This window comes from Schistocerca cancellata, chromosome 2, assembly GCF_023864275.1.
Source record: "Schistocerca cancellata isolate TAMUIC-IGC-003103 chromosome 2, iqSchCanc2.1, whole genome shotgun sequence".
NCBI classification, from domain to species: Eukaryota; Metazoa; Arthropoda; class Insecta; order Orthoptera; family Acrididae; genus Schistocerca; species Schistocerca cancellata.
Genome location: NC_064627.1, coordinates 717,796,275 through 717,820,280, shown reverse-complemented (window position 1 = coordinate 717,820,280; position 24,006 = coordinate 717,796,275). Strand labels below are relative to the sequence as shown.

General features: G+C 41.6%; 1 protein-coding gene across 1 annotated transcript in view; it reads left to right on the top strand.

Moving 5' to 3' along the window:
* The window catches only part of LOC126158074 (Down syndrome cell adhesion molecule-like protein Dscam2), a 169,653-nt gene that overhangs the window by 28,700 nt on the left and 116,947 nt on the right, over positions 1 to 24,006 (top strand). Inside the window, exons 6-12 of the mRNA XM_049916418.1 lie at positions 3,967 to 4,204; positions 7,054 to 7,200; positions 8,398 to 8,553; positions 19,638 to 19,777; positions 19,961 to 20,229; positions 20,366 to 20,520; positions 20,715 to 20,732. Coding sequence (XP_049772375.1) covers positions 3,967 to 4,204; positions 7,054 to 7,200; positions 8,398 to 8,553; positions 19,638 to 19,777; positions 19,961 to 20,229; positions 20,366 to 20,520; positions 20,715 to 20,732 — 1,123 coding nt within the window. The remainder of the gene's footprint in view (positions 1 to 3,966; positions 4,205 to 7,053; positions 7,201 to 8,397; positions 8,554 to 19,637; positions 19,778 to 19,960; positions 20,230 to 20,365; positions 20,521 to 20,714; positions 20,733 to 24,006) is intronic.

The window sequence follows — 24,006 nt, the reverse complement described above, 5'->3', positions numbered from 1 at the left end:
AGAGAGAGATGTAATGGGAGTTAGAGACGCAACAAAACAGCTAGATTTATCAGCTGGAGAGTTATGTGGTCCATCAAGCAACAAATGATACGAAATATCCTGTTTGTGACTTTTATGTTGGCATGCCAGTTCTCTCGTTTACTACTGCTAGAAATTGTTCCACATACTTCATTATCCTGAAAGTAACTTTCATTGGCCAGTCGTGGTTCTGCTAGACATAAACGCCTTTGGTATTTAGTTATGACATATATATGAGTTGTTAGAGATGGTCGTAAAAATGAACCGAATCGAAATGACCACAGCATTCACAATCAGAGGTTTGTGGGAATTAGGCTCTTTGTGAATCAGGCGGAGACAAATATACGGCTTAGGTAGTTACAATGTTCATAATAAAAAGTGAAACTTGTGGTCTTCTGCAGAGAGGAAAGGAGTGATGGAAAGATATGATGTAACACTTAAAAACCATCAACACTCTAGAATGGGGATATTTGCGTTCCAGTTTCTTGAAACCGCCGAACAGTCCTTCGTGATTGACCACAGAAGATGGAATATTTGTACTACAAGGGCCATATTAGTGTACCACGCTACGAAGAATTCCTCAACAATGGTCTAATTATTCCGAAAAGATCTGTACATGTATGCATTATAAAACCTCAATGTAGCACTTTTTTGTTTTTTCGGTTTTTTGGAAATGGTTTAACACCACCTTTTTCCCAGACTCCACCTTTTTCCCAAATTGTCCCATAACTGATGTAGAACCAGAATTTAAAAATCAGTTCAAATCAGAATAATTAATCCCCACCGACATATAAATGTGCATCAGTACCAGAGACTGCCCATACTCAACTAACGTAGATTACATTTTCATATCGAACTGGACGTTCACCTAAATAAGAGCCCTCTATAAAAAAATCTTGCCCTAGACTGTGAGCGAGCGAACATGTTAAGGGCCATAACAGCCACCAAGAGGACCGCCGCAGGAGAATTCGCAGAAGGGACTCTCGGACACCTGCAAAAGCCGATCGCCAGTTGTCAGACTGCCTGTCCTTTGAGGAAGCCGTCCCTCGGCGACGGACGCTAAAAGTCGCAAAACAGATTGTATCTCCCGTCGTGTCTGGACACGGCAGCATGTTTTTAATATAATTTGTGTGGCGGGAGGGGACTTGCCGCTATTGGCAGAGACCTGAAAGAACGTTTTGTAGGCGGAATGGTAGAAAGCAGAAATTGTTCGAAATACGCAGTGGAGTGAGGAACAACACCGTTTATCACGCCTTTGAAGTTGCTGCCCCCGGCCTCAGGCATTGCAAGAGAAAAATTTTAACGCCATGTGAAAATGCTACAGTTGGTGAACGTAAATGTGAGAGAGAAACGCCGCTGTACTTACGAGGGGCGTTTGAAAAGTCCGTGAAAAGTCCGAGAGATGGCATCAACGGCGCGTATCGAGGTCATGTTTAGTTAGTAGCATCTTTGGAAAGAACGCACACCAAGTTTCAGCCATATTGGTCTATTTCTTTATGTTTGGCATTCGTGTGAATCAAGGAAGTCCAGTGATTGCCAAGAAATGGACGAAAAATAATTTCGTGTGGTGATTAAACATTACTTTATGAAAGGCAAACCGCCTTAGGAGACTAAAGAGAAGCTTGATAAACATTACGGTAACTCTGCACCTTTATTAGAACAGTTTTTAAGTGGTTTCAAAATCTTCGGAGTGGCCATATGGACACAAGTGATATTGCACGTTCTGGACGCCCTGAGGAGGTTACGATTTCAGAAATCATTGATAAAATCTATGATATGGTGATGGATGACAGAAGAGTTGAGGTGCGTGTGATGGCTAACGCTGTGAGCATCTCGAATGAACAGGTACATAATATTTTACACAAACATTTGGACATGAGAAAGCTATCCGCAAGATGGGTTCCGTGATTGCTCACGCTTGATCAAATACGGAATCGTGTGAAGTATTGGAAGGATTGTTTTCAGCTGTCCAGGAAGAATGTGCAGGACTTTAAGCATCGTTTCGTCACTGTAGATGAAACATAGATACATTACTATACTCCTGAGTCCAAACAACAATCTAAACAATGGGTTACCAAGGGAGAATCTGCACCAAAATAGGCGAAGACCATTCATTCGGCCGGATAGGTTATGGCGACTGTCTTTTGGAATTCGCAAGGGATAATCCTCATCGACTGTGTGGTAAAGGGCAAAACTATTACGGGTGCATACTATTTATCGTTACTGGACCGTTTGAAAACCGAGCTACAAGAAAAATGCCGGCGATTGGACCGCAAAAATGTCCTTTTCCATCATGGCAATGCACCAGCACACACCTCATCGGTTGTGGTCGCAAAATTAATGAAAATAGGATGCCAACTCGTTTCACATCCCCCCTGTTTTCCAGACTACTATTTGTTTCCCAATTTGAAGAAATGGCTGGCGGGACAAAGATTTTATTCAAACGAGGAGGTTATTGCAGCAATTAATAGCTATTTTGCAGACTTGGACAATTTCTATTATTCGGAAGGGATGAACAAATTAGAACAGCGTTGGACGAAGTGTACAAATGTAAAAGGAGACTATGTAGGAAAACAAAAAAGGTTTACCCCAAAAACGTAAGTAGTTTTTATTTTTGCACGGACTTTTCAAACGAGGTCAAGCGAGATCCAAAAGAGGTCCATTCCCACTAACCACGCACAGAAACAGAAAGATGGTCGGACACAGTTTTTCAGTGCCAAGTCTTAGGTACCTTGTTAGTGGTCAAATGCCTGAAATGACAGTCAGGGAAAAGAGACGAGCATCCTTTAAGACAACTTTCCACGATTCGGCGCCCGGAATTTCTATTGTTCAGCCAATCGAAGTAACGTGACGAAAGAAAAACGCAGAAACACGAGTCTTTCCTGTAGGGAGCAGACGGCACAAGATCACTCTCCGTCCGAGTCTCGTCATCCGAGTGCCTCTCTACCTTTTTTTTTTTTTTTTTTTTTTTTTTTTTTTTTTTTTTTTTTTTTTTTTTTTTTTTTTTTTTTTGCTGGTTTGAATTCAGATGCAGATGCAAGTTATTGGTACGAAACCATTGACTGATTCTGCGCTCACTTCAGCCTCAACCTGCAGAGTAACATGGTTTGCACTTTTAGCGATCGATGTGCTTTCAACTCTGGCAATAGATGCAAACGCTTATCCTTCTGTAGCGCTTTCAGTCTTTCAACACCAGCCCTTCGGTGATAATGGTACGACTTATGCGAATACAACTAACTGTTTTATCCTTACTTGCGTTCGTTTGAACCATATTCCAGATCCTTTGCCCAAGCTTGTAAATGAATTAGCTTTTTATTGCCAATGTTTGTCAAACCATTTATCATGTATTTTAATGCAATAAAATGAGTTATTTGTCATTCTTGTTTAATTTCGTATATAACGGATTCCTTAATCATTATTTTGGACGGCAACGATCAACGATTTAATAATGTTATATCAATAGGGCCACTTCATATACATCTAATTGACATAGCAAGTATCCTCTCCCCACGTCCATTTACAATGGACATGATTATTCTGAAAATATTTGTACATGCATGCACAGTACACCCCGCTGTTGTTGCTTTTTTTGTACAGAGGCTTGCGTGAAAGTTCTTTTATTTTTTCCCTTCTCTTTTCCGTACAATGTATCGGAACTTGCCGCAATCTGCTTTCCGGTTTAGTATCCCATATTCGATAAATGTGTCTTGTTCGATTCAGTCATTTCTAATCCAGGTAAATGATGCTAGAATGAATAAGTTCATTTCATTTTACATTCCCGTAGTCGATATGTCATTACATTTTGGTCCCCGGTACGGCTGTTTAAGACATTTGCTATTTAACTTTTTCGTTACTAATACATTACAGAAACACATATTACAGACACATAATTTTACGAGAATATCGCTAAAATAAATGCCTTAACATGTATGTATCATGTGATTTCAGCCACCTGAAAGTTACCTGCAACATGGTGAGATTACTGGATACCATGTTGGTTACCGAGCGCGAAATTCGACAGAGTCTTTCCTTTTTAAATCCTACGAAGTAATTCCAGGGACTGACCTCCAAATAACGTTGTCGAATTTGCAAAAGTTCACGGAGTATACTATCGTTGTGCAGGCATACAACAGAGCAGGAGCTGGACCCCGTAGTCAGCAGCTTGTTGCTTCAACTGATGAAGATGGTAAGTAGTTGAGATAATATTAATAATTATTTGGTAATTTTACATGACATGTATTTGAATGGACAGTATTTATAGTCCAGAAAGTCGTCTTCTTAGGGAATGAGGATTTGAAAAGATTGTTTGGTACTGCCAGTACCTGCTGATTGGATGTGAATGAGTTATCCAACAGATTTATTTTTTTTCTAACACAATCTTCAGTGCACTGCACAGTTCTAACGTGATTGTATGAAAATCAAAAGACTCCCTTGATAATTTTGTCATTAATAACAAAGTAAATATGGTCAATTGCTCTCTTCCTGAACAACCTCCCACGGAGAAGCATACAAAAGCTGTCACTGATAATTTATTTTTTAAAACAATTCACTTTCACTTCCATAGTAATTTTAAGTTTCTACCAACACGTTTATGATAAGCACGCAGATGGTTCCCATATTTTTTGTTAATTTTATCATTATTGAACATTTCTAAAGTTAGGTGGCATGATATTAACATGTAGTCCTACTTATTTACTTGGTACATGCAGAAAAATTTCTCGGTTTCTCTAGACGACAGTGTTGATGTTAGTGCTTTGTTCTATTGTTATATGTTGCACATTAATGTAACGAGGCTCCAAACTGATTTGCAGAAGAGTTTTATCTACGTAGCTTTCTACATTAGCCACCTTATGGGAATTCCATCAAAATCAAATAACTAAAGTACTCTGCTGTCACGAAATTATTTTATTTTGGACAGATTTTTAACAACAAAATTTCGTCCAAAGTTTATTAATGTTTATCAAGTGTCTATTCCATGACTTCAGGAGTTAAGAAACGTATGAGTAACTCAGTCACTGTGAGCCACACCAAGAACGGCTCAAAACTGTAGCTGCGGATGAAAACATAAAAAATATGTACAATCCGGTACTGCCGCTTGAAGGTATACGAAATATATCGCGTCACAGAGTATTAGAAGAAAGAGTAAGCGACATTTCACACGAAAATTTAGCTATGAGGAAAATTTGCCAAATAGGTGCTACATTTGGCAAGCTGCCACTACAAAAATATGAGAAAACATTTTTCAGTAACTCTTGTGTTGTGTACGGGTCGTCAGGGTAGAATAGTTCACATACGTCGTATCAAGTTCAGGTCCTTTGAGGTGGACAGAGGATCCTTGGCAGTGCAAACAAACTAGTGACACACCAACAGCTTTACTTAACTAAAGTTGTACAACAGTCTATTGGATGTGCTTGTTGACAGATACAACTAAGCAGTGGCCTGTCAAGGCGTGCGTTACCGAATACACTGTCAACAAGACTACATCCGTTCTGGGCATCACACTGTCAATCACTGTATTAAACACTTGTCCCTACGCGACGACTATAGGCGATCTCACTTGTAGACTAAGTCTGGGTGGCTGATCTCCACTATGTACAGTAGCTACGAACAGCAATCCTGGAACTCCGTACCAGAACTGTTATACACAATTGCCGAAAATGAATCGTTGCTACCTGTGAGCACCGCTTATCACAACGCGGAGGTCCATCTCAATGGCGGCAGCGCGGAGGTTGCTGATTTGACGGCATTTGTGGTTGGCGGTGAACTTCAAAGCGCCGCCAGTGGCGCCAGTCGGAACTGTCTCAGCGCTCCAGCTCCAGCTGCGTTCATTTGCAAGGTCACAAAATTTTGGACATTTTATTAGGAATCTGACATAGTTTATGCGCACATTTTTTACTGTGGACGTAACTTAACACTATAAAAATAGTAGCAGTCAAAGAAATGAGCGGTACAGCAGAAGCTGGGTTACAGTGCACTAAAAACTGCAACGTCGATTTCGATTTCCAGAAACGCTGTTGTTGTATCCGCCTAGTAGTCAATTCCTCCGCACACCAGGCAGACCGTGCGGGCAACCGCCCCGCCAGGAGGACGTACTGAAACGGGTCTCCCAACACTGAGATACACTACTGGCCATTAAAATTGCTACATCAAGAAGAAATGCAGATGATAAACGGGTATTCATTGGATAGACATATTATACTAGAACTGACATGTGATTACATTTTCACGCAATATGGGTGCACAGATCCTGAGAAATCAGTACCCAGAACAACCACCTCTGGCCGTAATAACGGCCTTGATACACCTGGGCTTACGTAGCGTACTGCTTTCAGTACTATCTTCAGTGTCGATATGGTGTCGTTTGCAACTATTGGATTACAGGTATTACATACATCACACTACAAAGTCCCACAAAAGTTCTGTAAGTCTGCGAGTGATTCACAATCCTTCAGTAACCTTAGCGTACATGTTGTGTGCCTTGAACTGAACTATGAACGCAAAAGACACGTGGATTATTTACACATGATTCATATGCTTCGTGCCACAATGCTAATTTTATTTCGCCCTACAACTGCTTAGAAAAATAAGTGTGAATTTGAGACAAAAGGTGATGACTGGGTGTTGTGTGCTGTCCTTAGGTTAGTTAGGTTTAAGTATTTCTAAGTTCTAGGGGACTGATGACCATAGATGTTCAGTCCCGTAGTGCTCAGAGCCATTTGAAGCATTTTTTGAGACAAAAGAAGAGTAAATTATGAATCCTTCTCCTTCAACAGTCTCACCTCTGCCGCCCCATATGTTCCTGTCACTCTAATTCGCCTCACTTCACACTTTTACATTTTTTTTACCTACTTCTACCATAGATACTTTTTTATTGAACCCAAATTTGCATAAATTTCAAAATTTTTAATTTCTTTTATGTTATTCGGAATAACTCAAAGAGTTTTATGTATTAAAATTTGTAAACGCAATCTTTTTACTTATGTTTTCAGGGAAAGTTTGTTACACATAAACTTGAACACTGTAGTTTTGTTTCAGTGCCTGGAGCTCCTCCAACTGATGTGCAATGCACTGCATTGTCGGCATATAGCATTCTGGTTCTGTGGTCTCCACCCCCTGAGACAGAAATAAATGGAATTCTTCTGGGTTATCGAGTCATGTACCATGCTCTCTCGAACTGGGATGGTGAGTTTAAAGTTTCATATTCACTTTGATCAGCTACTTACAATAACAGCATACTGCAAAAATTTTAACTACCGTTTGACATCCCTTAATTTTAGTAATACCTTATCTGTCATTTAATACAAAAGATGCACAGTGCAGTGCGATATATAAATACCAGAAGCATATTATTATAAAAACAGAATGTATTTTCTAAAAGAAATAGATTCACGTTGTGTGTTTGCAAGACGTGCAGACAACGCAATTTGGAACACTTTCGCGGATTATGTGTCAATTTTGCCGTTTATTTTTTGAAGTAGCAGTTCCCAGTCTCACAGAGCTGAAATAACTTGTATCAGACATTTCTGTCACTTAAATAATTGGCTTGGTCCTTGGGAAACAAACCAGAACCTTTTACAGCATCAGCTAGTGACGCTACCATGATTGAAAACAGAGATTCTTGCGTAACGCCATTAAAATGTAGCCTTTATAAATCGTTGAATAGGAAGTATATTACAACTTTTTTTGAAAAATAAGTAACCTTTTTCTTGTTTCGAGATTGTCTTCAAATATCCTGAACTTATGGCAATTTTAAAACACCTATTCAACAATATTATCGATGTTTTTTTGTGTGCCCTGTAGTGCGAGTATGCACCATTCTGTAGCAAATCACCTCAAAATTAAGTTCCAAAGTCTGTCTTCATTAACAGTGTTTCACACCAATATCCCTAGGAAATTAGTAGAGTTCTCAATAAGAAACTTCTCATTTTGGATGAGAATACAGATTTCGGCGCTCTGATTACCAAACAGTAAAGTTTATATACTGAGTCTATAAGGAGTAAATAAATCATAACCCTAGTATCAACTGTGCACATCAATTAAACTAAAATCATCTCCAGATGCAAAGTGCTATGCAAGAACATTCATGACCTGTTCAGACACAAGTTTATGTTTTTACATGATTTAACAAGTTAAAAGCCAAAGTGAGCCTTTTTGTAAGCACTGTAACATATAAACGTATTTCCTGAAGGGTGAAAAATATTTTTTTTCTTAATACGCAGACAGATAACATCATTCTTCGTATCCTATTTTACTGTTTCATTCCTTTCCTCAAACGTATTATATTTTGAGCGTAGCTGCAGAAAGATCTTTCTGTTTTCCTTCGTAACTATGTGAAAGCATTCATGTATACTGAAATCTTATTTTATGTTCTTATTTCAGATATGTTCACTGTGGATGAACAAACAACAATAGAAAACAAGATTGAATTGTTGGATCTCACGCCTTTCTGTAACTACAGCATAGAAGTGAAAGCCTTCACTCGGAAGGGTGATGGAGTTGCCAGCCGTCCAATCTTTTGCAGAACACAGGAAGATGGTATGTTTTAAAAAATTATCTTAGTTATTTAACAATTCATCGTATTCTATCCATGTTCGAAAAGCTAAAAAACGGAACATTTTTCTTTTCTCTCCTTGTAGAAACTATTAAAGTAGCTTGTAACAATTATAATTATAGATATAGTATGTAAACAACTTCTGGGTAGTAATAGAATGGCAAGTAGGAAACAAAGGAAGCAAGCTTTCCCCACCACACAAACCGCCACAAGATGAATGAGAGCAAAACTTGCCGTTCTTCACTAGAAGCTCCAGAACTCTTAAGGTGTAGTGCCGTATTTATCTCTTTTTTCTTGAGTGATTCTTAAATAATCGAGCTCGTCCTCGAACTACTGTCGGCCTAGTCCACAGATACATTTAGTCCGGTCTACCAATGTTTTTACCACACGTCTTTTCTGATTGGGATGGTGATTGGAATTTTTGTGGAGCTATCTGTCCATGTGCATGAGATTCCTGCAGGCTTCGTCCCCTAAAATTTTGTGGGGTTTTTAAGTACCTGTATAACCAAAAATGAAATTTGACATTGTTTATCTTTTGTCATGTTACACTTCATATTAGAGCTAACATCAGAAAATTTAGAAATTCCGACTCTTCTTTTTTCCATGAGATCATATAAACAACAATAGGATTTCTTCTTGGCCTTCTGAAAGGATGTTTCTTAAATTTTTTCTATATAGAAATGCACTAAAACTGTGCTGAGTGGGTTTTCCATAGCCACGCCATCAATTTTATCATGGAATTTGATGACCCACTCAATGTAAGTTGATATGAGACAGTGTTTAAAGAAATCAGCAATATCCTTTTCGAAAATGCCTTCCAACTGCAATATTGTCTGATTAAGAGGAGTCATAGTAAACAATGATACAACATCAAAACCGACCATAGCATGTATCATACTGTATGGGACACACATATGTTGTAATTACTTTCTTTCATATGAATTATTAACTAATACACTAGTTTAGGCAGACACTTCTCAGGACACCGTAGTCTCAGACGCGTAACTTTTACAAAACTTAAGAACTTGAAGCTTTTTCATTGCAGATTAGTATTTAGTAAAATTGTTGCTCTTTCTATTTATGATATCAGGTAGTTTTCCTTGGTGTTCAATGTTATTGACTTTTAGGCTAACCCAGAATACTAACAGGCAGAATTATAGTCGTGTGCCATATCAATTTGTATTATCTAGCGGTAGATGATGTCTGATAGTATGTAAGCAGCTTTGGAAAGGCAGTCACATTCAGCCAACATTAGCATGTAACTGGCATTCGCTGCTGCTAGCAGCCTGCGCAGAACTCTACGACGTCACAGACCAAACAATGTCTGATAACTTCTCCGAACAGAATCCACAACCAAAGGCTTGCGCGAAGTTTCAGGTAGAGGTTTTCAGTGGCAGGACTAACACAAAATTCTGAGGCAGACGTCTTCAATAGGAACCCTACTGTACAATTATCTCTGTGTCTTGTTTGGTAACTCCAGTAAATCTTGAACAATACAAGTCTCATGTTCATTTGGCCAGCTTGTGTTTCCAGCTTCGCAAACTGAATTTTTGGTAGAAAGAAATCGTCACGTTGGAGGACGTGGTCTGCGCTCTCTACGAATTTGTCGATGCAACATAAGAATGCCCTGGAGTTACAATGCATTATGCCAATTAACAGATGAACCCATTTGAAAAATGTCGAAAGCCTTGAAATAATAGAATTCCCAGCTGCGGGTTCTAGCATGTATTCTTTGTTTTCTGTCTCCATTGGCGACATCCGCTGTCCAGCCCACTGTGTGGCTATTACGGCGCATTGGCTGTCACTTTTGGTGTCACTTCCTGTGCTCTCACCCTCCACCTGAAATTATAACATCAAAGTAGTTGCACCTTCGCATCCATCACTAACTAAATGTATGTATAGTATTTATAATGTTCGTTTTGCGTGGGAAACCTGGTATATGCCTCCACCTAGTGGCACTATAACTACAGGTCACATTCTGCTAGACACAAATCTTAATTCGTTGCTGATGCGTGGATGCGTGGTACTTCGAAAGTGTTATATCATTCCTCATAGAGACATTAAACCAGAGTGACGTAAATAATAATTATTAGTGTTGAGGACTCTGCTAATCATTTTCTCACAGAGACTCTGTAAGTAACAGTCGCAATTTTAAGAACATGCGGTGCCAAGGATAGGAAGGCTCGTTAATCCAAAAGATGGCAGTGGAGGCAGTCATTCGATTGTTAGGTAATGGACAGCTGTTGTATAGGCGGTTCAGACCTAACAGGACCAAGTAATCCCGACATTTTTCACATCATGCCCATGAATAGTTGATAATGTACACTCCTGGAAATTGAAATAAGAACACCGTGAATTCATTGTCCCAGGAAGGGGAAACTTTATTGACACATTCCTGGGGTCAGATACATCACATGATCACACTGACAGAACCACAGGCACATAGACACAGGCAACAGAGCATGCACAATGTCGGCACTAGTACAGTGTATATCCACCTTTCGCAGCAATGCAGGCTGCTATTCTCCCATGGAGACGATCGTAGAGATGCTGGATGTAGTCCTGTGGAACGGCTTGAGATGCCATTTCCACCTGGCGCCTCAGTTGGACCAGCGTTCGTGCTGGACGTGCAGACCGCGTGAGACGACGCTTCATCCAGTCCCAAACATGCTCAATGGGGGACAGATCCGGAGATCTTGCTGGCCAGGGTAGTTGACTTACACCTTCTAGAGCGCGTTGGGTGGCACGGGATACATGCGGACGTGCATTGTCCTGTTGGAACAGCAAGTTCCCTTGCCGGTCTAGGAATGGTAGAACGATGGGTTCGATGACGGTTTGGATGTACCGTGCACTATTCAGTGTCCCCTCGACGATCACCAGTGGTGTACGGCCAGTGTAGGAGATCGCTCCCCACACCATGGTGCCGGGTGTTGGCCCTGTGTGCCTCGGTCGTATGCAGTCCTGATTGTGGCGCTCACCTGCACGGCGCCAAACACGCATACGACCATCATTGGCACCAAGGCAGAAGCGACTCTCATCGCTGAAGACGACACGTCTCCATTCGTCCCTCCATTCACGCCTGTCGCGACACCACTGGAGGCGGGCTGCACGATGTTGGGCGTGAGCGGAAGACGGCCTAACGGTGTGCGGGACCGTAGCCCAGCTTCATGGAGACGGTTGCGAATGGTCCTCGCCGATACCCCAGGAGCAACAGTGTCCCTAATTTGCTGGGAAGTGGCGGTGCGGTCCCCTACGGCACTGCGTAGGATCCTACGGTCTTGGCGTGCATCCGTGCGTCGCTGCGGTCCGGTCCCAGGTCGACGGGCACGTGCACCTTCCGCCGACCACTGGCGACAACATCGATGTACTGTGGAGACCTCACGCCCCACGTGTTGAGCAATTCGGCGGTACGTCCACCCGGCCTCCCGCATGCCCCCTATACACCCTCGCTCAAAGTCCGTCAACTGCACATACGGTTCACGTCCACGCTGTCGCGGCATGCTACCAGTGTTAAAGACTGCGATGGAGCTCCGTATGCCACGGCAAACTGGCTGACACTGACGGCGGCGGTGCACAAATGCTGCGCAGCTAGCGCCATTCGACGGCCAACACCGCGGTTGCTGGTGTGTCCGCTGTGCCGTGCGTGTGATCATTGCTTGTACAGCCCTCTCGCAGTGTCCGGAGCAAGTATGGTGGGTCTGACACACCGGTGTCAATGTGTTCTTTTTTCCATTTCCAGGAGTGTAGCTGTAATCTCCGGTGCATAAAAGGTCCTTGTGATAATTGTACCTAATGTTCCGTAATTAATGGAAACAAGACATCGAATCCGAAGGCCAGTGCTTCCCAATAGAATCTAGATAATTACAGCTCATCGTTATCGCACAAGTCTTTGCTGTGTACAATAAAAAACAGTCGTCATCTCCAGATTTAATTAAAGTTAAATTTGGTAAATGACTGTATTGACTTCGAAATTACGCAATTAGCAAGGACAGTAATGCATCAACTGAGCAAAATGCACTCGCGCGAGCTTAGATGTAGAATACACTTCTAAGATGAACACTTCAGGCGTTAATTTTTTAACTCAATAGTGTTAATTATAACTATGAAAACCAATTACGTGCAACGACTAGCGACACTTCATGGAAACTGCACTGCGTTACATAACTCACGATGGCGTTGTTTATTTGAAAATTTGCTTACTGGTGACCAATACTGATTATTATTCTCCGCTAATTACTTTGAAAATGATTGCTTTTCAGATTAATGCCGTAAAAACTTTCATTCATGGCAACAAATATTTGTCAACCTTAATGTTACGTAACCATAGGCACATAGAATGATTAGCCAGAACATTATGACCTCCGACCTGCTATTGATATAAATCCTTCCAGGCGATAGCAACGTCACCTGGCGAGGAATGTCTGCTAGTCAGACACACGAACGGTAACATGAAGTGTCAATGAGCATGCTGTCCATGTGTAGAATGGGGATGGCGCGCGATCCGTCTGAGTGTGACCAAGGGAAGATAGTGATGGTCCAGAGGATCGGCATGGGTATTTAGGCAGCTGCACGACTTGTCCGGTGTTCGAAGATTGTGTTCAAGGATTGCTGTGGTGATTGTCTTCAACACGTGGCGAACCCAAGGTGAAATCACGCCCAGACGTCATCAGGTTGGGCAGCCACCCCTAGTTACAGATGTCGCACATCGTAGGCTGGGCAGACTGGTGAAACAGGACGGACGGCGAACTGTGTCGGAACTAACATCAGACTTTAATCCTGTGGAGGGTACACGTGTGTCTGAACACACAGTGCACGACGAGCCTCCGCAGCCCACGGCCCATGCATGTGCCAATGGTAACACCACGACATGAGCACTTGTCCATCGCACTATAAGTTGGCGCAATGGAAGAGTGTGGCATAGTCTGATGAACTCCGATACCTTCTTCATCATTCCAATGGTAGGACGCGATCCGTCCTCTTCCAGGGAACAGCTCCTTGACGTCTGTACTGCGGGACGGATACAAACTGGTGGCGTCTCCAGTATGCTCTGAGGAACATTCACTTTGGCATCCATGGGTCCAGTGGAGCTCGTGCAAGACACCATGACGGCCAAGGAGCAGCGTACTCTGCTTGCAGACCACGTACATCGCTTCATGACAATCATATTTCCTGACAGAAGTGGCATTTTTCAACAAGATAATGCGCCATGTCACAAGGCCTGACCTCCCAACTAGTCAGATCTGTACCGACTGAACGCATCTAAGATGTGACAGAACATGGCGTCAGAGATCATCGCCCACTCCCTGGAATTTATGAGGGTTGGTGATTTGTGTGTGCGGACGTGGTGCCAACTCCCTCCAGTGACCTATCAAGACCTATCTGCTTCCTCGCCACGATGCGTCGCAACTGTTTTCCGTGCCAAAGGTGGACATACAGGCTATTCGGTAGGCAGTCATAATGTTCTGGCTGATCAATGTAATATCATTTACGAAACACAACATGAAGTCATAAAATTATTTTGACTACGAGAGAGCCAACATACTTTTGTCTTCGAAGTATGAATTGCATTTAAATCACTTTTAGTTTGATGTGACTGTTGCAGTATCAGTGCAATACTATATGAACAACTACAGTTACCAATGCATTTTATTACAATAATTATTTGATTGAAAATCATATGTAAATTTAACTGAATCCGTTTTTCAACTATTTCTTTCATTTTTGACTTTCTCGGAAGTTATAAGGATAGGACAGTGCTACTGATTAACGACTTGGGTCAATTAAGTTTCACTCGCAAAGTTTATTCTTTGAGTAAACATACTCTAATGTTCGAGACAATTTATTATTACGGTGACATGCCTACTACACAGCTATAAAAATACTGGTTGGATCTTACTTTGCGATGAGTTGTTTGTGGTACGATGTAATACTTATGAAATTCATTACTGCCCATAGGCTTCATTACTACCCATAGGCTCTTCTTGATAAGCGAACAGTCTCAATAAATTAGGGCCACACAGTATTCTTTATTAATTTCAATATCTTCTTGCGACCATGTACAGAGCCGATATGCGTACTTTGCCTTGAAGCATGTTATAACACCGTTTCCAGCACAATCTTCATTCGCAATTACGCGCCAACACACACGTCACGCCACGGATCAAGGATAATAAATAAAACCACAGATGCTTCACAACTCGGCTCTGCCCTGTCCTCTCTGACTAAGCGCTATCGCGCCAACGATGTTATAGTTACAAGAAAGATTTTCTTTGTATTTCGTACAATATAAATTTCCCTGACATTGCCAAAGTGTTTACTACAACCATTTCACATACTGATTTCTTACTTATTCTTTCAGCATACTTTTTTTTTCAGGAACACTAATTACTGAAAAAATTCATAAATACATATAGTTACACAAAATGATTTTAAATTCATGAAATCAAGCAGATGAAAAATACGTGAGGCACTAGGTTGTAGTGTAACAACTTGACATTTTTGATGTATAATTATTGTTGGTGTTACCACGTAGGAAGGATGAAATCTTACTCTCTGCTCCTTTGAGCAGCGCCACAATTTGCATCGTATGGTAAACATACTGAAACATCTTGAGTATTCCAAAGTACGCATTTGGCACCTCAATTTTACTGCTGCTGCAGTTCTTGCCTGCAAATTATAGTTTCTGCTCAGTTTTCCAATGAAAGGTCAATTAGTGAACCTTAATTTAGGCATGTACTTTTACAGTAACTACAAGTTAGGTGAATGCATAACGGGTATAGTTGTTCATCATCATCGGTACATTGATAATTTCGTGCCAGTAGTGTTTTGGAGAGAGATGCGGCTGGCATCCCTGCACATACCTGTGTTCAATATGTAATGCCGGAAGTTTCATTTTTGTATGCCTGTTAGTTCTTGTTCAGCGCTGTATTGAGCGGAACATTGTGTCACACAGTTTGCGAATTTCTAAACGGCAGAGTTAGAGCAGCAACACGTGCGCACTAAATTTTGTATGGAACTCGAGAAAACATTTACGGAGACACACCAGATGACGCAGGACGCCTACGTTGATGAGTGCTTAAGTCTTACTCGGTGTTACGAATGGTTCAAAAATGGTTCAAATGGCTCTGAGCACTATGGGACTTCTGTGGACATCAGTCCCCTAGAACTTAGAACTACTTAAACCTAACTAACCTAAGGACATCACACACATCCATGCCCGAGGCAGGATTCGAACCTGCAACCGTAGCAGTCGCGCGGTTCCGGACTGAGCGCCTAGAATCGCTAGACCACCACGGCCGGCACGAATGGTTCAAACAGTTTAAAAATAGCACGACGGAAGTTAAAGACGACCCTCGTTCAGGACACCCTTCAACGTCTACCGACAGCATTAATGTCGGGAGCATCGACGAAACTGTGCGTGCCAATCGAAGACTGACTGTCCGAGAGATTGCACTAGAATGTAACATTTCAGTTGGATCATGTCATGAAATCGTGACACAGCATCTTGGAATGCACTATGTTGCCGCAAAGTTCGTACCACGGCTCATGAGTCATGACCAGAAAGATCTTCGCCCTTGAAAGCTGTGAAGAGCTTTCGTATCGCGCAAATGAGAATGAGATTTTCCTTAATAGAGTCATAATTGGTGAAGAGGCGTGAGTCTACGGCTATGATGTTGAGACGAAGGTTTAATCTTCACAGTGGGACTCGAAAGGTTCTCCAAAACCAAAAAGAACTCGTCAGGTCAAATGTCAAAGCCATGCTGATAGCTTTCTATGACTTTCATCATAAAATCATGCCACAGGGACAAACTGTTAATTATTATTGATGGCACTATCGGGACGTGGTGCGACGACTGCGAGAAAGTACCTGAAGTAATGCGAGATAATTCATAGCCCTTGCATCACGATAACGCAGCCGCACGTTGGTACGTGACTATTGCGCAAAAAACGAAATCACTGTGCTACCTCATCCTCCGTGCTGTCCTGACCTGACGCCTGAAGACTGTTTTTTACTTTCAAATTTGGAAACCGCATTGAAAGGACAAAGATTTGGTACGGTAGACGAGATAAAAGAAAATTAGCAGGCGACGCTTCGAGCGACCCAGCAAGAGGCATACCAAGACTGCTTCCAGACGTGGAAACAGCGTTGGGAGTGGTGTACCAATTGTAAAGGAGAGTACTTAGAAGCAAAGCGCAAACAATAAGTGAAAGGTAAGAGTAAAAAAAATTTGTGGGCGAAATTCCGTAACTTTTTGAACAAGCCTCATAGTACATGGCACAAGCGCAAAGTGTGGTGATCGAGAACTTTGCTTCTCCACCTGTCCTCCACTTGCCGGCCAAATACCGGCTTTGAAAACTTCCCTCATCTCGAGAAATCATGGCTACCTCTGAGCAGAGCGCTACCACACAAAATAGCGTTTTCAATTGCAGACAAGAAGGCGGGTCTGTGGTAAGCGAAGGGGCAGTCAACACAGTTGAAACGTCCCCTTAGAACAATTATACAAGACTGTGCTTAAACTGACACACAATATTTTTAGCGCAACGCAATCTGACTTTCAAAATTCCCTACAAAAGAATGGCCCTGACTAACACTAACCTGTACCTTTCACAAATCACTTACCTCACCAAAAATCTTCGTTACTCGAACTACTGCAATACAGCGAGCGCCACTACTGCCAGCTAAATAAAAGATTCAAACTACGGAAGTCACTAACTACTGATAGGGATAGTTAGCAAATGAAAGATTTTAATAGAGAACAAACAATTTATTTACCTTAATAGTCATAATATGTATAGCAGTTCATAATATCCAGTATAACAAATTTCAAAACTCCGCCATCTCTCTCCCCACATCCACCACTGCTGGCGGCTCGCCTCCAACTGCGCAACGCTACGCGTTGTTAACATCCAGCTGCCGCTGCCCAACACTACAATGGCAGACAACAATGCAAACTAGCCACAGACTGCACACAGCACAGCCAGTGATTTTCATACCGAGCGCTACGTAACGTTGCCGATAAGAAAACATAAACAGCCTACTTACACAGTATCAGATGACAACCTTCAATGAAGTAATACACCGTTGCACTGACACCTCACTGATGCGTTACACTGAGGTGGGGTACCTCCTAATATCATGACGAACCTCCTTTTGCCCAGCTTAGTGTTACATATCGAGACGGCGTGGACTGAACAAGTCGTTGAAAGTCCAATGCAGAAGTACTGAGTCTTGATGCCTCTATACCATAGTCATCCATAATTGCGAAAGTGTTGTCGATGCATGATTTTGTGCAAGAACTGACCCCATAAATGTTCGATGAGATTCATGTCGGCTGATCTCGGTGGCCAAATCATTCGCTCAAAATGCCCAGAATATTCTTCAAACCAGTCCCGAGCAATTGTGGCCCGATGACACAGTGCATTGTCATCCATAAAAATTCCATCGTTGTTTGGGAATATAAAGCCCATGAATGGTTGAAATGGTCTTCAAGTAGCCGAACATAACAATTTTCAGACAGCAGGACCGGATGACCCAGTCCATTCCATGCAAACACATCCCACACCATTATGGAGCCGCCACCAGTTTGCACAGTGCCTTCTTGACAACTTGCTTCCATGGCATCGTGGCGTCTGCGCCACACTCTAATCCTACCCTCACCTCTTACCAACTGAAGTAGGGACTCATCTGTCCAGAGCATGGCTTTCCAGTCGTCTAGGGTCCAACCAATATGGTCATGAGCCCAGAGGAGGCGCTGCAGGTGACGTCGTGCAGTTAAGAAAGGCACTCGCATCCGTCATCTGCTGCCATTGCCCATTAACGCCAAATTCACCGCACTGTCTGAACGGATATGTTTGCCGTAAGTCCGACATTGATTTTTGCGGTTATTTCACGCGTTGTTTCATATCTATAGCACTGCTCTCGGTCGTTAAGTGAAAGCCGTCGGCGTTGTCCCTGGTGAGAGTTAATGTCTGGAATATGGCATGTTCGGCACATTCTTGACACTGTAGATTTCGGAATATTGAATCCTGTAACGATTTCCGAAATGGAGTGCTCCATACGTCTAGCTCCAACTAACAGTTCGCATTCAAAGTCTGTTAATTCCCATCGTCCGGCCATAATCACGCCGGAAACCTTTTCACGTGGATCACCTGAGTACAAATGACAGCTCCACCAATGCAGTTCTGCCCTTAGGAGCTGACTTATGTACGCGTACTATCGGCATCTGTATACGTGCATATCGCTATCCCATTACTTTTGTCACCTCATTGTAAAATAGGAAAAGTAGCTCTCACCATCTCACATTTCTTACACGAAATGTAGATAATTGTCGGCTTTTAAATGGTGAGGAAGCATATAAGTCCCATCATATTTCCTCCTGAAATGTGAAATGTCGTGTGACTAGGGCCTCCCGTCGGGTAGACCGCTCGCCTGGTGCAAGCCTTTCGATTTGACACCACTTCTGCGACTTGCGCGTCGATGGGGATGAAATGATGATGATTAGGACAACACAACACCCAGTCCCTGAGCGGAGAAAATCTCCGACCCAGCCGGGAATCGAATCCGGGCCCTTAGGATTGACAGTCTGTCGCGCTGACCACTCAGCTGCCGGGGACGGACATATTTCCTCCTGAAACACCAGACCGCAAGCTGACTGTATTCTTTATGCACACGATGTAACGATCACGGTTTGCACAATATCATTTCAGGTGTCCTTTGCTATAGTTAACTACAGGTCTAAAACTGAGGCTTCATATGGAATATTCGAAAGTACAGCAATGTCAGTATTGTGTAACCACGGCAACATCTACAGATAACGTGTAGCATATATCGTAAAATGTCTTCCGTCTAGTAAGTTGTTGCATTTTCCATTATGGAGCTCACATAATAGTTGTTTCTTACATGCACCAATGTGTCAATATTCTCAGAAAACCTTGTAACAGGGAATGTGAAAGTGAGGATGATTATCAGTTAAGTTGACGAATTCAGTGTTAGAAGGTTTCCATTAGGCAGTGTACAGCACAAGCTGCTGAGACATTTCTTTAATCTCTCATTAAGCTGTTTTTTCAGTTCCAGGTGAACCAGAAGACATTAAGGCGCTGGTTATGGACTCAAGAACAATACTTCTCTCGTGGAGGCCTCCTCGATACCCAAATGGAAGAATCAAGAAGTACAAAGTATACATACGGTCCGTAGATGGTGTCGGTATGGTACGTATCTAGAAAAAATATTTCCAGAGAAGAGTCGGAATTGCTATTTTCTCCAAAGAGTGTGTAAATTTGTTCTCTAGTGCCCCAACTCCAAACATAAACACAGTGTGGTACTAATAAGTTATGTCGAGTAATTCCTTTCAATGTGTGCATAATCTGTTCTGATATTTGTACAATTACCAGGACAGGGACCAGTACGATTTGCCTTCAGAGCAGACCTACTACAGTATATCGCATTTGGAAACTCACCACAGATACGAATTCTGGGTGACGGCCTTCACTATTGTTGGCGAGAGCAAGCCGTCAAGACACGTGGTGCAGGCACCAACCAACCACGTTCCAGCTCGGATTGCCTCATTCAGTGAATCGGTAACAGTGGCATGGAAAGAAGAACTCAGACTACCTTGCTTAACAGTGGGACAACCCGCTCCAATTTTACGCTGGCACAAAAAGTAAGTTAAGTCTCGATTTCTGGCAGTCTATAGTATTGACATTGTGATAGCATCTGCTGTAGACATAACAGTTTTCTTTAAAATCTCAATTTTTCTTGTTTGATAAGCACTGATACACGGTATTGATTTTCTACAGTGGTAAAACAATTCAAGGGAACAGGCACGTACAAATAAACTCAGAAGGTACTGTTTATATAAGCTCCATACAAAGCTCGGATGCAGGAAACTATTCTTGCTTGGCGGAAAACGTTTTCGGAAAGGAAGAAATAATATATTTGGTGTCTGTTCAAGGTAAATTAAATACGAGTACAGATAAAACTTTTCTCTTGAAACTAGGAGGTAAATCAGGAATTACATTTCATAATCAGACTTCATACTGAGCCTTTGACATTAACGTCTGATATTTTGATCATAATTAGAACAGAAGAATAACGTAAGATTCTGATGTACTTCCTTTTTTTTCTTTTTTGCAACCTTCTATGAAGAAAGCAGGAGCAGAGGAAGTAAGTACATCGTTCTCCTGTAAATTTAAGTGAAAATATGTATATCTTTACAAAATTGAGTCCACACTGAGTCCTAATTTTCTTCCTCATTTAGTTCTTCGACATTAGAAAGCCGTTGAAAAGCACTTACCTCAAAAATTTTAAAATATCACTGATTCAAGGAAGTAAAGGCCAACATTGAACCACAACAAATACGTCATTGACCTCACACCGAGCAAAACGTTTGTATGGCCACTGTCAGCGGCCACTGATGTCGGGACCTGTTTCAGTTCCCGTTACAATCTTTAGATATTACCATAGTAGAAATCATCTGTACATAACAATGTATTTGAGATCAAATGACGAGTTGCATCACACAGTGACAACCTAAGTGAACCTAAGTGAACAAACCACTTCGAGCAGTATGACATTTTTTCTGTACTTATTGTATCTTTTCCGTATGACGTGCAAACTATTAACCATCTAGTTAAACATGGCATCTTTTGTGTTCTTAATTCTTCCTGTATCATAGCTGGACACACACACAGTTCTGTGTTTGATGTTTAAAGTTTTTCACAGAATGTTAAATTCGGTTTCAATTAAGAAGAGGAGACGTCGTGCCATCTGCCGACTAAACATCCAATACATTGAATCCACATTTTTTTTCTTTTTGGTGTTCATAAAGAAAATATATTGTGCCGCGAAGTAGAGAGATCCAGAATTACACTATAGAAATTTGCAAATGTATCTAATACACACGTATATTTTAAGGCATGCACAACGTCGTCAATCTACAGATTTCAAGTCGCATCATACTGTTATATTTCTGTCCATTACCTATGAACAACGTGATTAATGTGTGTAGACTACAAGCTTGACAATATCCTTGAAATGCAGTTGCATCACTAGATTTTGTGTGAGAAACACAGTAAAATTCGTCAATGTTGTCAGATTATTTCGCAAAGAACGCATACCTCCGTACTGAGATCAAAGCGAAGTTCCAACCCGGGACTTAAGAATCTATGACAAAAATTGGAACTGCGTGTCTAAATGGCACTGATACAACAATTGATATTGTATGGACGTCATACCTCGGTTACCTAGGTACAAAATTTTCACTATTTTGTTCTATCTGAGTAAAATGTGTTTCTTAGAACTGATCAAGTTGGAGACATGTACAGTCGTGGACAAAACGAGCGATACCCCTCGCCTTTTCGTTATGCTGATCCGCACAGCTTTAAAGTCTGCTACACAGCATAACAGGCAAGGCGACGAAGTGCTACCAACATACTATGCACAGGCGTGAAATTAAAAAACTATCCGAAATTTGTCAGACTGTTTTCAATCATGTGTAAGACTACATCAATGCTGATTAGTTTCTTAACCACAACACCTAAATATAAGACATAAACGAAAGAAGAAACGCTAATTAGTATGAACTGTACTAATAAAAATGAATTTCAGCTTATCGAGATAACATAACTGTTTTAGTAAGACAAAGTATCCCAGATCATTACAAATTAGCAAAATATTATGTGCATTCGGCCGCGAAATGGTCTGTGTCAACGTTCAGACCAGTCATACTGGATTACCGTTGCTGACCTACCATGAAAGTGTGCAAATTTAGCAATGCGTGAAGATTCATAACGAAATTCAGTTAAAAATCATTCAGTGCCACGCTGAAGTCAATTCAGTTATTGACAGAAGCGGAAAAAGTAGGCAGTAACAAGTATGAAATTCTACAAGAGTTTCATATCGACATCCACAGGGTGCCGGTACAGAATAAAGGTAGCAATAAAACGTATTGGGGGTGTGAGAATTTCTTAAAATTCCTTTACTTATAGTCTATCTGCCTCCATCGAGATTAGAACCGAAAACAAACCAGACCTCCCTTGCAGTAACAAACACCTTTCACTAAGCTAGCAGACAACCCCAGACATGAATAAACCGTCAATTTCGCAATGAAAATGGCAAAATTATCTGCAGTTTCTGTTGCACAGAGCTTTCTGGACTCAAAAACATGAATTGTCTACCTTTATGTCACCGCTTATGTGACAATCATTCGGGATGTTTATCGAAATAACAAAAAACTGTTATTAACGAGTAAATTTAGTAGGATAATTCTGCACCACCCAAGGAAATAAACGGCGACGTAGGTGCCAAACGTATTCTACAATGTTTCGAATTCTCCATTAGACGTGCCACAGCTAGAAAATGTTCATTAGCCGAAGTGTTCCTTAAGGTAGCTAGCAATGGGAATGCTCGCACATCTAAAACGCGGTGGCATTAATAGTGGGATCTGAATTACCACTTGTATAGGCAAATGGATTTTATTTGCATTCATATAAACGTGATTTGAATCGAAAGTGTAGTTACGATTAATATGCTGATGTATCGACTGCAGCTGGAACATTTCGTGTAAAGAGTAGGGGAAATTATTATGCGGCCCTCATCTTCAGTAGCTGTGGTAGCTCTTTTCTTTGTTACGATTTCGTCACGTAAATCGGTAAAAATGGAACCCTAATAGTCTCACTTTCTTAACCGTCTATCTGTCTACCAACCCTTAAAACCCGTTTACCTCGAGTACGGGTGGACATAATAAGCGGAAATGTACCGCACTTCCTGCGGTATACGGTCCCCCGGTGGTGTAAAAAAGTGAGCTATGTCAACGCAATCTAAAGATACGGCCGTTTATGTAAAGAAAACTTACGCAAAAGGTCAATAAATGACTCTAAGAAATATGCCACCAAACTGTTTACGTCATCAGTCCCCTAGACCGAGAACTACTTCAACCTACCTAACCTAACACACATCCATGCCCGGAGAACGATTCGAACTGACGGCGCAAGGAGCCGCGCGGTCCGCGATATGACGCCGCTGAGCGCATGGCTAACCCGCCCCGGCAAGCTGTTACTATCATCTGGTGTTGCTAAAAAGTTATTCACTTCTGGTGAATGACTTTCTGCGCAGTTCATTTAAGAAAGAATAACTAAAATATATTTTACGTTACGGAAGAGGAAGGACACCTAATTCATTTCCCCTTGTCTTTATTCATGATGTTAGATTCGCAATCTGAGCATACGTACTATCCATAACCACACTTTAGATCCAAGTCATAGTCATAGATATGCGAATACAACATATTGGCTTATACTTGAGGTATTTCGTTTTTCACGAAGTGTTGCCAGACGATGCTGTGGCGTCTTCGAAGCTCGAGTTTCTCTATCTCAGCACATCAGCTGAGCGAACTTGCATAGTATGTTGGTAGCACTTCGTCGCCTTGCCTGTTATGCTG